The sequence below is a fragment of the Porites lutea genome, chromosome 11, assembly GCF_958299795.1.
Source record: "Porites lutea chromosome 11, jaPorLute2.1, whole genome shotgun sequence".
Taxonomy (NCBI): domain Eukaryota; kingdom Metazoa; phylum Cnidaria; class Anthozoa; order Scleractinia; family Poritidae; genus Porites; species Porites lutea.
This window is the reverse complement of record NC_133211.1, coordinates 342,501-356,371: the sequence shown is the minus strand read 5'-3', so window position 1 is coordinate 356,371 and position 13,871 is coordinate 342,501. Positions and strand designations below refer to the sequence as shown.

Genomic DNA, 13,871 nt, shown 5'->3' with positions numbered 1-13,871 from the left:
TGGACTAAAGTAACTTTAGTTTAACTGGATATCCGCAAAGATACTTTAGAACGATCGATTAAATGACTTAATAACTTTGTGAAAGTTGGCAAATCTCAAGATAATTACGACGAAAAAAACCGTAAACAGTTAAAATTAGATTTCTTTCAAACGAAACCTTATTCAGTGAAATAAACCTTGATTTCATATGACTGTATAGTACCTGGGCCTACTTATGTACAAAGTATAAGCGAAATCAAATTTTGAGCTCTGTCCGCCCGATCTTTGATTCTTACTGACATCTTCTCGTAAGCCCTAACTAGCGACTTTAAACTGTTTTCCATTCAGTTTTACAAAGTATGTTGATAGGTTGATTCACTGCCATTCGTGTGTTAAGTGACTCTTATTTGTCACTATTTCTCTTACCTCCATGTACGTCTTCAAGAAGTTCTTCCAAGTTTCCATTTTCTGTATTGAAAATCCCTACAGACCTTCCCATTGCAATAGCTGTCACATACGCATCCGGAGACATATGAATAAGCATGTTGTTATAAACTCCAAAGGAGGCATCATAAATTCCAGTGACGAGCAGGTGTGGGTCCTGTTTCTTACTAAACTCCACTAAATGAAAAACAACAACAACATAACATATAGCTGATTCAATAAAGGTTCCTTTAGGAATTGAGCATTGGAAAGCTATTGTTTGGTGGTCACCCAAGTAAATCATTGCATTGTTCCATATGCCCAAATGCCCAATGTCCAATTACTTATGACCAATTACCAAAGGAACCTTTTTCGATATAGCTGTATACTCGTGGCAGGCTACAGTGGTCATACCATGGAGTGGTTAATAAGCAACTGAAAAATGGATGTGCAACTGATCTTATAAATACAAAACAAAGATGTGTCGTACATTACTTGCTTGCACTGACTTTTGGAGGTTCAAATAAGCAGTATAGTAGGCACATAATTATGCTTTTTTGGGCAGAAATCTTATTACCTTGCGTAGGAATACATTAACGCCGATGATGTTATAACCTTTTGTCTTTACCTCATGAATAAAATGCCGTGGAATCTCATTAAGATAAGATCATGTGCTATTTTCAATTAGTTTTACCTGTCTGACAGGTTTTCTAGTTACTTTTAGGTCGGTAAATGTCTTGGTTTTCGATTGATTGATTAGAGAATATATATGAAACGTTTTCATTGGTTAATTCATGGTGTCTGGGGAATAAAGTCAAACATGCTGAGCGGTAACGTAATTATTCACGTTCTATTTTCTGCCACTGTCATTGTCCTAGTTCCGGTTCACTAATTCTTGTGCATATTAATGAAGGCAAAGGCAAAGTAGTTCTTTCAGCACGTAAGACAATGTCTTACTTACTCCATACCTCTCCTACTCCTCCACTTTTTATTTACTTTCTTTTTCTAATTTCATTTTTTAGTTTTGTTTTCCCTCCACCGCATCGACTCTGCATTGACTTTTTATTTTGACACAGTTTATTTGTAATGATATCAATCGTGAAGAGTGAAAACTTTACACCACCACCACCACATCCTCCTCATCATTTCCATTGTTTTCCATCCACCTCCTCATTTTAATTGTTTTCACTCCTTTTGTTGTTTTTCTACCAGACAGGTTTTTAATTTACATGGCCCGCAAGTTATTTTCGTCACTTTTGTCCTGACGTTGGCCTTTTTGACTTTGTTCTGCCTTTTTGGCCCTCTGACAAAAGGTTATGACGTCACTGGCGTTAATAAATTCCTGCCCAAGTTAATGAGATTCCTGCGCATAAAGGGGTAATTCGGTGCCTACAATACTACTCAAATACAATTGAGATCAATCTTTCGACCAACTGGGTCTAGTGTCCAGAGCTTAAATATCATCCTACTTTCAACACTGCGCCTAAAAATTGCACTGCTGAAGCCAGAATGGATCACAGTGACCAGCATGTTCCCAACGTTGTAATCAGGGGATAAAAATAGTCAGTTAATTGGGAGATCAGTGTTAGGTAGACATCTGGCGCATAAATGGTCTTTAAATTTGTCACCTAGGCATCTCCCAGTTTCTTGTATATTGTTAAAGTATGGCATTTGGTGACAGTTAAAAGCATTTCGTTGACACAGGTATACTTAGGTGGTCTTGACCACAATGTGTCCTCTGAGAGTAGCAAAATAGGTCGATATGTTGGTACACAGCAAGTGCTGAATTGAGTCTGGGCAAAGAGGAACATACCCCAGAATTTATAAGCAGCTGTCAGGTTATTATGGGGGCTCCTAATCAGGGAATCTCATAGGTTTTAATGATGGTGATATACACTTAACATGCGCAGGGTAGAAAAAAGGCTGCTGTGTCAAGGTCATCTCATACGCGGTGCAGGTTTCTTTTGAAAATATGTTGGTAGACTGATAGGTGCATTTTTTTTACAAAACTTTGACTTTCATAAATTAATATATAGTGTATCTCAGATAAGTATAAATATAACCGATAGTAATCGGCGCTAGAGACGCTTTTTCAAATGGCAACTGCTCTTAGTAGACTGCACAAGTACTTGTAGATCTGATGCAAGGAATATTCACTATCACTACAGTTCAAGGGGAAATGATAGTAAATCGATTGTTGACCTTCCTATGTATTGTGTTTTGTGCAACAAAGTCCATGTTTTCTTTCTCCTCCCTTCATTACCGTGTTTACTTAGCCATTCAAACAGGCTTCAGTCCACAGTGAGAGGAGCTGAGTGAGAAGTAAGAGTACCCTTTTGGAGTCACGTTATTGAAAAAGTTATTACAGGTAATCACACACAACCACAAACCAGTCATACCGACTCACCATCAATGTCCCAAATTTTCCAAGTTCCATCCTTGGATACAGTTGCCATCCTGAAAAAAAAACCACTTAGTACTCAGGGGCTTTACTACTGGCTACAAGCAAAGAAAACAAGAAATCAGCATTAAAAATATTACTGTAGAAACAATGAAGCAGCTGGTAATTACCACTGACTGCAGTCATAATAAGTCATAATAATAAAAACACTTTAATAGTACTATCATCAACTTCCCACATGCAGTGGACAACTTTGAGGAGAACTTCTAGTAAAAACAATTATGAAACAATAACCCCTATGGTTCTTCAAATGAGGCCTGACAACCACGAAACTATTATTGGATTGACTGAATAACTGCTCAGTGAAAACATTGACAGTAATAAAACATATCTTGCAGCAAAAAAGGTTTTTTTGGGGGGTGGGTGTAGCCCTGATAGGCTGTGGAAAAGTCTGCATCAGATCCCAAGTGACTCGTGTGTTGACAAGTGCTGCTTCAGGCAGTAAAACACAACGCAGCTAGGTCTCACAAGTATGTAAAGACAGAATTAGATCTAAAAAACATGGTGGGTCCTACACACATGTCATATATAGTTTCCAGGCGCTTATGGTTAAAACCAACTTGCGGGCTCACAGCAACATAGTATCAACATGTTTCTTTCTCAAATAAAATAAAATAAATAAAATAAAGCAAAAACGAATAACACAGACAAGTTCAGTTGTTTGTCTAAGTGTCTCTTTGATAATTAAATATAAGTTCTTTGCAACATGCGCAAATGTTCAAGAAACTAAAACTTGAACTCGTAATCTTTGAACCAGTCAGGTTCCTTCCTTATTCGCTGGTGCCTTGTTGGACTGTCTGCTTGAGACTTGTTCAGTCTGTTGGCATCCTGCAACTTCTCAGTGATCACGTGCTCAAGCAGTTTGTGTGAATTCAACGCAGAAGCAAGAGAAGCAGGTGAGGAGGATTTGTCTGGTGACGTTTCAGGTGTTGTAGGGTGTAGGTGCACTCTGTTTCTCCTATATAAACCATCTCTCCCGTCTATCATGTAGGATCACTCGCTGTGGCTCAGTCCACAAAATGCCTCTTCTCCGTTCAGGTCTCCTTCTTTCCTTGTATTGGTAGTAAACTGATTGACTAGGGGTGAGTCGCTTCAGGTCTCAGGTACCTTTTTTGTTGTTACTCTTAATGGGAAGGCGGCGCTTGGCTCTTTTCATCATAACTTGTTTTTCACTTGGGATGCTCTTGGTTCCTGTAGACGGTAGCAGTGATCGAGTATTTTTGCCAAACATCATTTCAGCAGGGCTTATGCCTGTATCCTGGCGAGGCATGTTTCTCAGTTCCCGTAGGGCTTCATATTGATCAGTGCCATCCCGTAGTGCTTTAGACATCATCGTTTTGGTAATCTCCACTGTGGCCCTCGCCTTTCCATTTGACTAGTGATGCTCGAGTGATGACGTTGCATGTTGTATTGCCCACTCGGTCGTGAAATTCCTGAAGTCTCGTGAGAGAAACCGGGGGCCAGAGTCAGTTACCATCTGTAGGGGTATCCCATATCTCGCATAGTGTCCTTTGAGTTTGGTAATGACTTGCCTAGTCGTTTTGGTTGTGGTGGAAAGGTAATCAACTTCTAAAAATTTTGAGTAGTAGTCAACAGTGACTAGATAATTTCTGTCATTTATTTCAAACAGATCGACGCCAATTTTGCTCCACTGGGTTTCCTCCTCTTTATGTTGTCTCAGTGTCTCTTTCTGATTCCGTGGTTTGTGTAGCTGGCAGGTTTCACAGTTTTCGACCACTTGGCGTATCTCATGTGACATTGCGGGCCAAAATACAGTATCGCGAGTGCATCTCATCATGCTGTTGTAACCCAGATGTGCTGAGTGTAGCCCCTTCTTTGTAATGTCTCTTATCGACTTTGGGATCACAATTCTTTCTCCCTTCAAAATAACACCGTCTTGATGGCTTAGAGTGTCTCTCATGTCAAAACATGGTTTCAGTTCACTGGGTACTTCATTCTTATTGTCAGGCCAGCCATCCCTGATGATACTAAGGAGCTTCTGCATACTTTCATCCTCTGCAGTTGCCTCCCTTACTTCATTAATTCTCTCATCTGACTCTCCTTTTAAGGCATTGACTTTCATCACTCTCACATGGGTATCGAGGACATCAAGATAGGCTCTGCTCAGGGTATCCGTGATGAAAAGCTTGCTTCCCTCCATGTCGTGGAAATCGACATCGTATCTATGGAGCCGCAGTATAAGTGCTTGCAGGCTTTTAGGAGCTGGGCTGAGGGGCTTATTGAGGATGGCGGCAAGTGGCTTGTGATCATTCTCAATAACAACCTTTCTACCATACTTGTACTGATCAAAGTGTTCTGACCAAATACTACCGCTAATGTCTCTTTCTCAATTTGAGCCCAGTTTTGTTCTGGACTTGTCAGAGCTCACGATGCATATTCAATAGGCTTCCCATCCCGTAGTAGGGCAGCAACCAATCCATCTTTACTACTATCTACTTGCAGGACGAGTTCCTTATCTGGGTTAAAATAAATGAGCAAAGGGCCCTCTGTAATCGTCTTCACTTTAATGAATGCTTCCTCACATTCGGCGGACCAGTTCCAGTCCACATTTTATCTGGTTAGCTCTTGTATTGGCTGTAAATCACTGGCAAGATTTGGGAGGAATTGTACGTCAGGGGGAGCTGGCATATTGAGGATTGCCTCTACTTTGGACTGGTCTGCCTGTCCTTCTTCAGTGGTTATCATGTGACCCATGAATTTAACCTGTGTTTGTCGTAGGACAGACTTAAGTATGATGTTTCTCTGTGAACACCATTTCTGTTACTCTCGGAGGTTTCATTCATGGTCAGCAGCTGCTTCATCTTTTGTGTTGCCACACCCCATCACTAGCAGGTTGTCTGCAATACAGATAGCACTGCTGAGGCCACTGAGCGCCTCGTTCAGCTTTCTTTGAAAAATCTTACTGCTAACCTTTAATCCGAAAGGGAGTCGAGTCCAGCGGTACCGGCCAAAAGGGGTGATCATGGTCGTTAAAAGACTAGATTGACTGTCCAGCTGCACATGCCAAAAGGCGTGCTTTACATCAAGTTAACTAAATATCTTGGCATTGTTCAGAGTGGGCAACACATCATTAAAAGTTGGGAGCTTGTAATGCTCCCGTTGGAGAGCTTCATTCAGTGTTTGAGGGTCAATACAGATCCTTAGCGATCCATCTGGTTTCTTGACAACAGCCATCTGGCTTACCCATTCTGTTGGTTCCTCTACAGGTGCCAAAACTCCAATTTCCACTAGTCAGTCCAGTTCATTTTTGACATCCTCTTGCAATGCAAATGGAAAGTTTCCGCAGGGTAATGCTCTTGGTGTAACATTTGAATTAATGTGCAGCTTTGCTTCGCCTAGATTTCCTAACTAACTTGTATCACTGGTCACTTCAGCAATGAAATTCTCTTTGTTGATGGTAAAGAGGAGTCAAATGAGTCAATGAGTCATGAGTCTATGTATGGCTATATAGAGCTATGTATAAAGGCTATGAAGGGTTAGGTATCGCTATGTAGGGCTGTGTATCGCTATGTAGGGCTTGTAGGGCTATGTAGCGCTATGTATGGCTATGTAGGGCTGTGTATGGCTATGCAGGACTATGTATGGCTATGTACGGCTATGTAGGGTTATAAATGGCTATGTATGGCTATGTAGGGTTATGTATGGCTATGTAGGGCTATGTTGGGCTATGTATGGCTTTGAAGGCTTATGTATGGCTATGTAGGGCTATGTATGGCAATGTATGGTTATGTATGGCTATGTAGGGCGATTGATGTATGGCTATGTAGGGCTATGTAGGGTTATGTATGGCTATGTAGGGCTATGTATGGCTATGTAGGGTTATGCACGGCTATGTATGACTATGTAGGTCTATGTAGGGTTATGTATTGCTATGTAGGGCTATGTATGGCTATGTAGGGTTATGCACGGCTATGTATGACTATGTAGGTCTATGTAGGGTTATGTATTGCTATGTATGGCTATGTAGGGTTATGTACGGCTATGTATGACTAGTAGGTCTATGTAGGGTTATGTATTGCTATGTATGGCTATGTAGGGTTATGTATGGCTATGAAGGGCTACGTATGGCTTTGTATGGTTATGTTGGCTATGTATGGCTATGTAGGCTTATGTATGGCTATCTATAGCAATGTATGGTTATGTATGGCTATGTAGGGCAATCGATGTATGGCTATGTAGGGCTATGTATGACTATGTAGGGTTAAGTAGGGTTAAGTAGGGCTATGTATGGCTGTGTATGGCTATGTAGGGTTATGTACGGCTATGTATGACTATGTAGGTCTATGTAGGGTTATGTATTGCTATGTATGGCTATGTAGGGTTATGTATGGCTATGAAGGGCTACGTATGGCTTTGTATGGTTAAGTTGGCTATGTATGGCTATGTAGGCTTATGTATGGCTATGTATGGCAATGTATAGTTATGTATGGCTATGTAGGGCAATCGATGTATGGCTATGTAGGGCTATGTATGACTATGTAGGGTTAAGTAGGGTTAAGTAGGGCTATATATGGCTGTGTATGGCTATGTATGGCTATGTATGGCTCTGTATGGCTGTGTATGGCTATGAAGGGCTGTGTATGGCTGTGTAGGGTTATGTAGGGCTATGTATGGCTTTGTATGGTTATGTAGGGCTATGTAGGACTGCAGGGTTATGTACGGCTATGTAGGGCTATGTATGGCTATGTAGGGCTGTGCATGGCTGTGTATGGCTATGAAGGGCTGTGTATGGCTGTGTAGGGTTATGTAGGGCTATGTATGGCTTTGTATGGCTATGTAGGACTCTGTAGGCTATATGTGGTTATGTAGGGCTTTATATAGCCTCCCATGCGGGCATTTTTAGGGGAGCTTGTTTTTCATCCCTCCCCACAAACGCCTGCTCAACCGGAAACAACATTCCTTTCCCATTGTTTTATTTGCGTGGTAAGTGACCAATAAACAGTTGTGCAATAAAGTGTTGACAGGCTAAACGCGACTAAAACGTGACCCTACAGTTACTGTTTTCCTTCTTTTCTTTCCTTCGTTAAGGTTATGAAGTGCATGGAGTATTCTAAAATTTGATTAAATCTTATTTTTGCCGCTCTGAATCTAGCATTTATTGGAGGTTAGAAAGTTTTTCCAGTGTTTCATGCAGATCGAGTAATTATCAGATTACCTTGCAGTCAAGGTCAACTTTCCAGAATTTGGAAAGTACCATGTGATTGGCTAAGCTTGGGAAAGGAATGTTGTCTTTGATTGAGCAGGCGTTTGTGGGGAGGGATGGAAAAAGAGCTCCCCTAAAAACGCCTGCGTGGAAGGCTAGGCTTTATATTAACTAACGTCAAACCACTATATGATGCTTACACCACGTACTTACCCGTGTATGATGAAGATTCAATGCTGATACACAACTCACCTTGACTCTAATTATGACAAAACATCATGAACAATCCGTCCTAGTCAGGACTTTATTTAGCTGCACAATCATAGTCAATCTTAACTTATGATTTGACTTCTGGGCTCATAAACAGTGAACCCATACTCAAACTCTACATTTCATGATGGTCGAGCTGTCAAAACATGTCTTTTAATACAATCAAACTTCCACGTGTGACCACCTCCTATAAGCGACCACCTTCCCAAAACACCAAAAATGTTCTCAGTCAAAGCCTTATACTGGAACCTCTCATAAATGACCACCTCTTGTAACCGCAACCACCTTACCTTATCAGCTGATAGGTTTTAGAATTTTCGACTGTTTTCAACCTCCGGTAAGCGACCACTTGTCACATGGTCTTACTGAACAGTGAAGTACATTGTAAAAATGGAGAGAAAACAATTTATTCTTTGGTTGTCATAATTGTCTACACATCTATTACTTTGTTTATTAGTTTGATCTATAACTACGATATTAACCATTACACTTGAGAAAAATACCCAGATTTTCAGGTTGCAGTTTAAGAAGTTAAGTTTTTGTTCGTCAGACATTTTATGCACATTTCTCTACAAGAAGTCACGTACACTTGTAAGTAAAATTTTCTGCAAATGAACTGTGAAATAGAATAGCTCTGATAGCTAATGATTTCTTCATGGAAAAGTCAACTTCCAGTATTTTTTTGAATAAGTAGAACCCTCCATTATAGGTTGACTTAAACATTTTGCCCTTGCGGTCTGACAACCACAACTTATAAGTGACCACCAAGGTTTTGCATTTTGGGTGGTCGCTTATGGGAGGTTCTACTGTATGAAAATGTGGTCATGTTTCTTAATTTTGCAGTTCCTTTGTCAACGCCTTAGGTTACAGGTGTAATAAACAACAAAATTATACCAAGTGTGATGAAATAAGAAAAAGATATTGAACACTAAGAAATGCTAGGAAATGCTGGGGGCCTGGATATTTTTCCCAACATTTCTTAGTTGTACTTAATATCTGCTCCACAGTTGCTGTGGCAGGCAACTCGCATAGGGTGACCACAAAATAAGCACTAAAATTACCTATACAAAAACTAACTCGGGTTATTTAATTTTAATACCAATTTCAACTGTTTCATTTCACAAAAACCAGTTGAAACATTTGCATCCTACTCCTTTAATTTAACATGGTATAATTCTTAGAACTGTTCACGTACCTTGTTGAATCTGATGAAAAACTAAAGTGATAAACACCTGCAGTATGTCCTTTTAACTCCATTGCTCTTGAAACCTGCCACAAAATAAATATTATAAAAGTTTAAACTTACAGGCAAGATATGTACTTAATTTCATATCAGTTCCATTGTTTTGAAAACGAGTTTGCTCTTGTCGACCTGTTAGTTTAAACAATGAAAGAAATGAAAAGATACAGATTGTACGGTGTTCTAGACACACCATCGGTCCAACATGATGAGATTTAAAAATGTCATAGACATAATAAACTTCAATCTGCAAGTAAATTCCCCTACAAGAGATACCAAAGACAAAAATACAGGTAGTAAGAGTATTTCCAAGGATACAGCATAATTAGAGATCAACTTGACTAATGAAAAGTAGTAAGGTGTAGCACAGTAAGCTGTTGATCAAGAGAGGCAAAGAAAACACTTGTTTTACATCCTATACATGTGACATATCGATCAACTGTTGAAATGCAATCACTGTTCTTTCTCTTTAAATATAAATCATACAGAAAAAAAAACTCTGGGCACTCAACAAGTCTATCTTAAGGGTGGCAAAGCTGAATATTAAAATTTGCTTATGATCAGATACAATTACCCATCACTATGTTCTTAATTCAGGTCATCAAACAATCCAAAGCACTGTCCTTTTCTATACTTAATTAACTGTAGCTAGGTCAATACAAAGAGTTTGGATCAGGTACATAATTTAAACTTATTTTGTGAAAAAAAAAAGATTGACCTGCTTGAATTCATCAGACTTTGTAAACTCCACTACCCAAAGTTTCACATCAGGGGTAAAACCTGACATAAGGAAAGAAAAAAAAATTACGGATTACTGTAAAATCAGGGAGGAAGCTTTCAGTACATGAAGAAAAATAAAATAAAATGGAGAAATCCTAGAATAGATACAGTAGATCAGACAGAATGCAATACAAAGAATGCAATACAAAGAATATTGAACAAACCCGCAGATGCGACAAATTGGCCGCAAGGAGATATACTTGCAAAGCTGTTATTCATCTGATGAGTGTCAATAATGGAGAGCACCTCACCTGTTACATATAAATAAAACTAAGTGTATATTGGCTGCTGTTCAGCACTAACCAGTAATATTAGCAAACAATAAGATTGTGATCACACTGTAATTTTAGAATTTCCAGTACTTCAGATAAACATAAGGCATTTTATCACTCATAAAGTGGCATTTTATCACTTGGAAAGTAACAACTTGTCCTTAACAAGACAAAACTTGAATGCGTGAGTAGTTTTAGCTCACACCCAGGAGTTTTAATAAAAATTGAAGTAACCAAAATCACTAACATTCTCATCTGCTGGGTCAACCATTTATTAAAAGAACAAATGAACAAAAATATGTGTAACTTGTTATAACGTGACTAGACTTTAAGAAAGGTGTGATCTCTGTAATGTTCAACTAAAAAGCTCTCACTATGAAACGTGTTGGAAATCCACCTTCATGTTACCTCATCAGAAATTTGATGCTAATGCTGGCCATATAGACCTAAAGATGATGTGTTTTAATGAAAAGACATACCCTTCAGATTCCATAGGATTATAGTTGTATCACTAGAGCAAGACATGATAAACTTTCCACTGGAGGCCACAGCAATATTTATTATCTCTGCTGAATGCTTGACTGGAAAGTCAAATTCCCCAGTAACCGAAGCTCCAGACCCATCTTTCTTCTTGTTCACTTTAAAAACTCGAATTGTGTTTCCATTTGCTAAAGCAGTTATGAAAGCTCTGAAATAAAAAAAAAATGATAGCAAGAATTATTGAAGGAACCTCAATTTTTGAAATAATGGAAATAAATAACAACTAAAGTGATACCTCTATTAAGCAAACACCTTCGGGACCTTCCCAAGTGTCCGCTGAATAGAGGTTTGTAAAAATTGCACAATGTTTGTTTACAACTATTAACAATCAGAGGGTACTCTGTACTGTGATAAAGCTCCATGTTGTTAAGGAAGCTATTCAGAGTTCAAGTTCATTACCTTTCATTACCAACCAGATGTCAGTCTAATCTACAGTTTATTGACAGCCAAATGTACTGATTTATCTTTATCAATCAACTACAGTATGCATTCCAAGGATGTAATCCAATACTACTATTATCAATTCAGTCCGGTGTCCAGTTAATAGAGGTCTTTACAAAAAAATGTAACAATACAAATTAGCCATGCAAATACAATTTATTTTAGTGGCCGCATCTACTTAATAGAGGTGTCTGCTGAACAGGGGTTTGTTATAAAGGGAAATATAAGACGATAATTTTGGGACCCGGCTGAGTGCCCGGTTAATAGAGGGTGTCCACTTAACAGAGGATTCACTGTACCTTGGTGTACTGCATTTAGTTTAGAGGGGATCAATGTTAGATTAGGGCTGCGGCCAAATTACAGCAAGGTGCACAGTCACAGCATTTATCAGGGGTGGACCCAGAAAATTCAGAAAGGGGAAAGCAGAACACTTACCAGCCTTAATGATACCGAATTCCACATATTAAAACGGGGGGGGGGGGGGAGAGTATTTTTTTATCTTTTTACAGTGAAATCTCTACCCAGCTTATTGTAATTAGACTTTGGATTGTGCTGTCAACACGCTGTTAGTGTGTCTGGAATTTAATAACTGCAATCTAGTTGGTGCAGTCTCAAAAGATGTTGAAGTATTGCAGGTATAACTTTGGTGTACGTATGCTGACTCATCAGCAACTGGATAGCATGGGACATAAGAATATTTATTATTATAAAAAGAGCGAAAAAAAAAAATAGAAAACAGAAAAAGTCGACCCTTGACATAGTACCTTCTATCCCTCGACCAAAAGTCGGACTAATGATAATAAGCTTATGTGTTTTGATAGGTACACTGTCTTTCATTGTATAACCTTTTATGTTTTAGTTTATGCACGCAAAAGATAAACACATAGAAAAGCTTGCAAAGAGTAGAATAATATTATTGGTTTTATAAAGTATAGTTCCTTTGCATTATACTTTCATTCAAATGCACGGAGAAATGCAAAACTTGAAAATTAGCATATAACAGTGACAACATTTTTAATTTTGTGACTGGACTAGAAGTGCGTGAACTTCGATACCTGTTTCAATGCATAAATTGTAAACAATAGTTGCATTTCACCCAGGATTTCAGATCAAAGTTCCAAAATACACAGTGACTCGCTACATACTGATAACAACTGAAACAACTGAATAGTATGTAAATTTTAATTTATTTCATTTTTAATACGATCAAATGTGACTGCATGGTCAACATGACAAGAAACGACCGGCAAGACAAAAGGTTGACCGGTCAACTCCCCAATCCATCCAGACATTGTCCAGTGACTGGCCTTATTTGGAGAGCTAGGGGCAAGCAACAACTTTTTTCTCTAACTAGCTTATCAAGAAGCAAATATTGCCTTGAAATTTCTAAAACTAAAAGAGGCTAAAAATTTCTGGATAACCCTTCAATTTAGAGTTTTTCTACCATATTCACTACAATTTTGTGGAGGTCAAGTTTTTCACATTTCCATACCAAAATATTGCAGATCAGAATAATATATAGATTTAGCCTGGGCTAAAAGTGAGGCTCTCCTCAAGTAGATACTTATAAACAAAGAAAGAAAATTGTGTAATGCTAAATGGTGATGGCAATGAGAACGGCAACAAAATAAATACCGGTAGATCTCATGAGCAAAAAAACAAATCAACATGCAGCATACTTTTTTCTACATTTCTATGTTATGGTTTTGCACGAGTAAAATGCAATTTGTCAAACTTAAATGTGAAATTTCCTATAGGAACACATTATTTTTTATGGAGGAATTGTCTTAGGTGCTCACCAAAAATTTTGTTGTTTGTGTTCCTGTTTGCTCTTATTTCACTGCCTCTCATTTTCACCTTGCTGGCATGTCCTAGCTTGCTGCTAGCATTTCTCATGTTCTGACCGTCGCTATGAAATTTTCGTGTTTTTCTGTAACGAATTTTAAATCAATCACTCTAGCTCTTTCTATGTTATCCATGTAAATGCAGACATCAAAAATAACATCTAACAGTTGATCTAAAAAGGCTCGCCTTTGTTGCTGCTTTTTCTAAAAGTCCTGGTGGTCATGCAATTTCCCGCCAAAAACACCTCAAGCTGCCTGTGGTGTCATGCCTGTTAACTGAGTTATTTTACATTGGTATGCCTGTGGTGTGGACGGATTCACAGTCAGGTGATGGTCAGGTGATTACCAAAATTTGTCGGATGCATGGATTACCAAATTTTCCTAGTATGGAGCTCCACTCATGTGCACTTTGCACGTGCTAGAGCTCCACTATTATCAATTATTATTATAGAGAGAC

The 13,871-nt window shown here is 38.7% G+C and overlaps 1 protein-coding gene across 5 annotated transcripts in view; it reads right to left on the bottom strand.

Moving 5' to 3' along the window:
• LOC140952818 (transducin beta-like protein 2) overlaps positions 1-13,871 on the bottom strand; it is a 51,412-nt gene that overhangs the window by 11,816 nt on the left and 25,725 nt on the right. For 4 of the 5 annotated variants that reach the window (XM_073402269.1, XM_073402270.1, XM_073402265.1 and 1 more), the window contains 6 exons: positions 11,069-11,277; positions 10,482-10,568; positions 10,256-10,317; positions 9,493-9,566; positions 2,810-2,859; positions 406-600 (listed from right to left, as the gene is read on the bottom strand). In XM_073402269.1, the coding sequence (XP_073258370.1) occupies positions 406-600; positions 2,810-2,859; positions 9,493-9,566; positions 10,256-10,317; positions 10,482-10,568; positions 11,069-11,277 (677 nt within the window). The remainder of the gene's footprint in view (positions 1-405; positions 601-2,809; positions 2,860-9,492; positions 9,567-10,255; positions 10,318-10,481; positions 10,569-11,068; positions 11,278-13,871) is intronic. The other variant, XM_073402267.1, reaches the window with a different exon arrangement.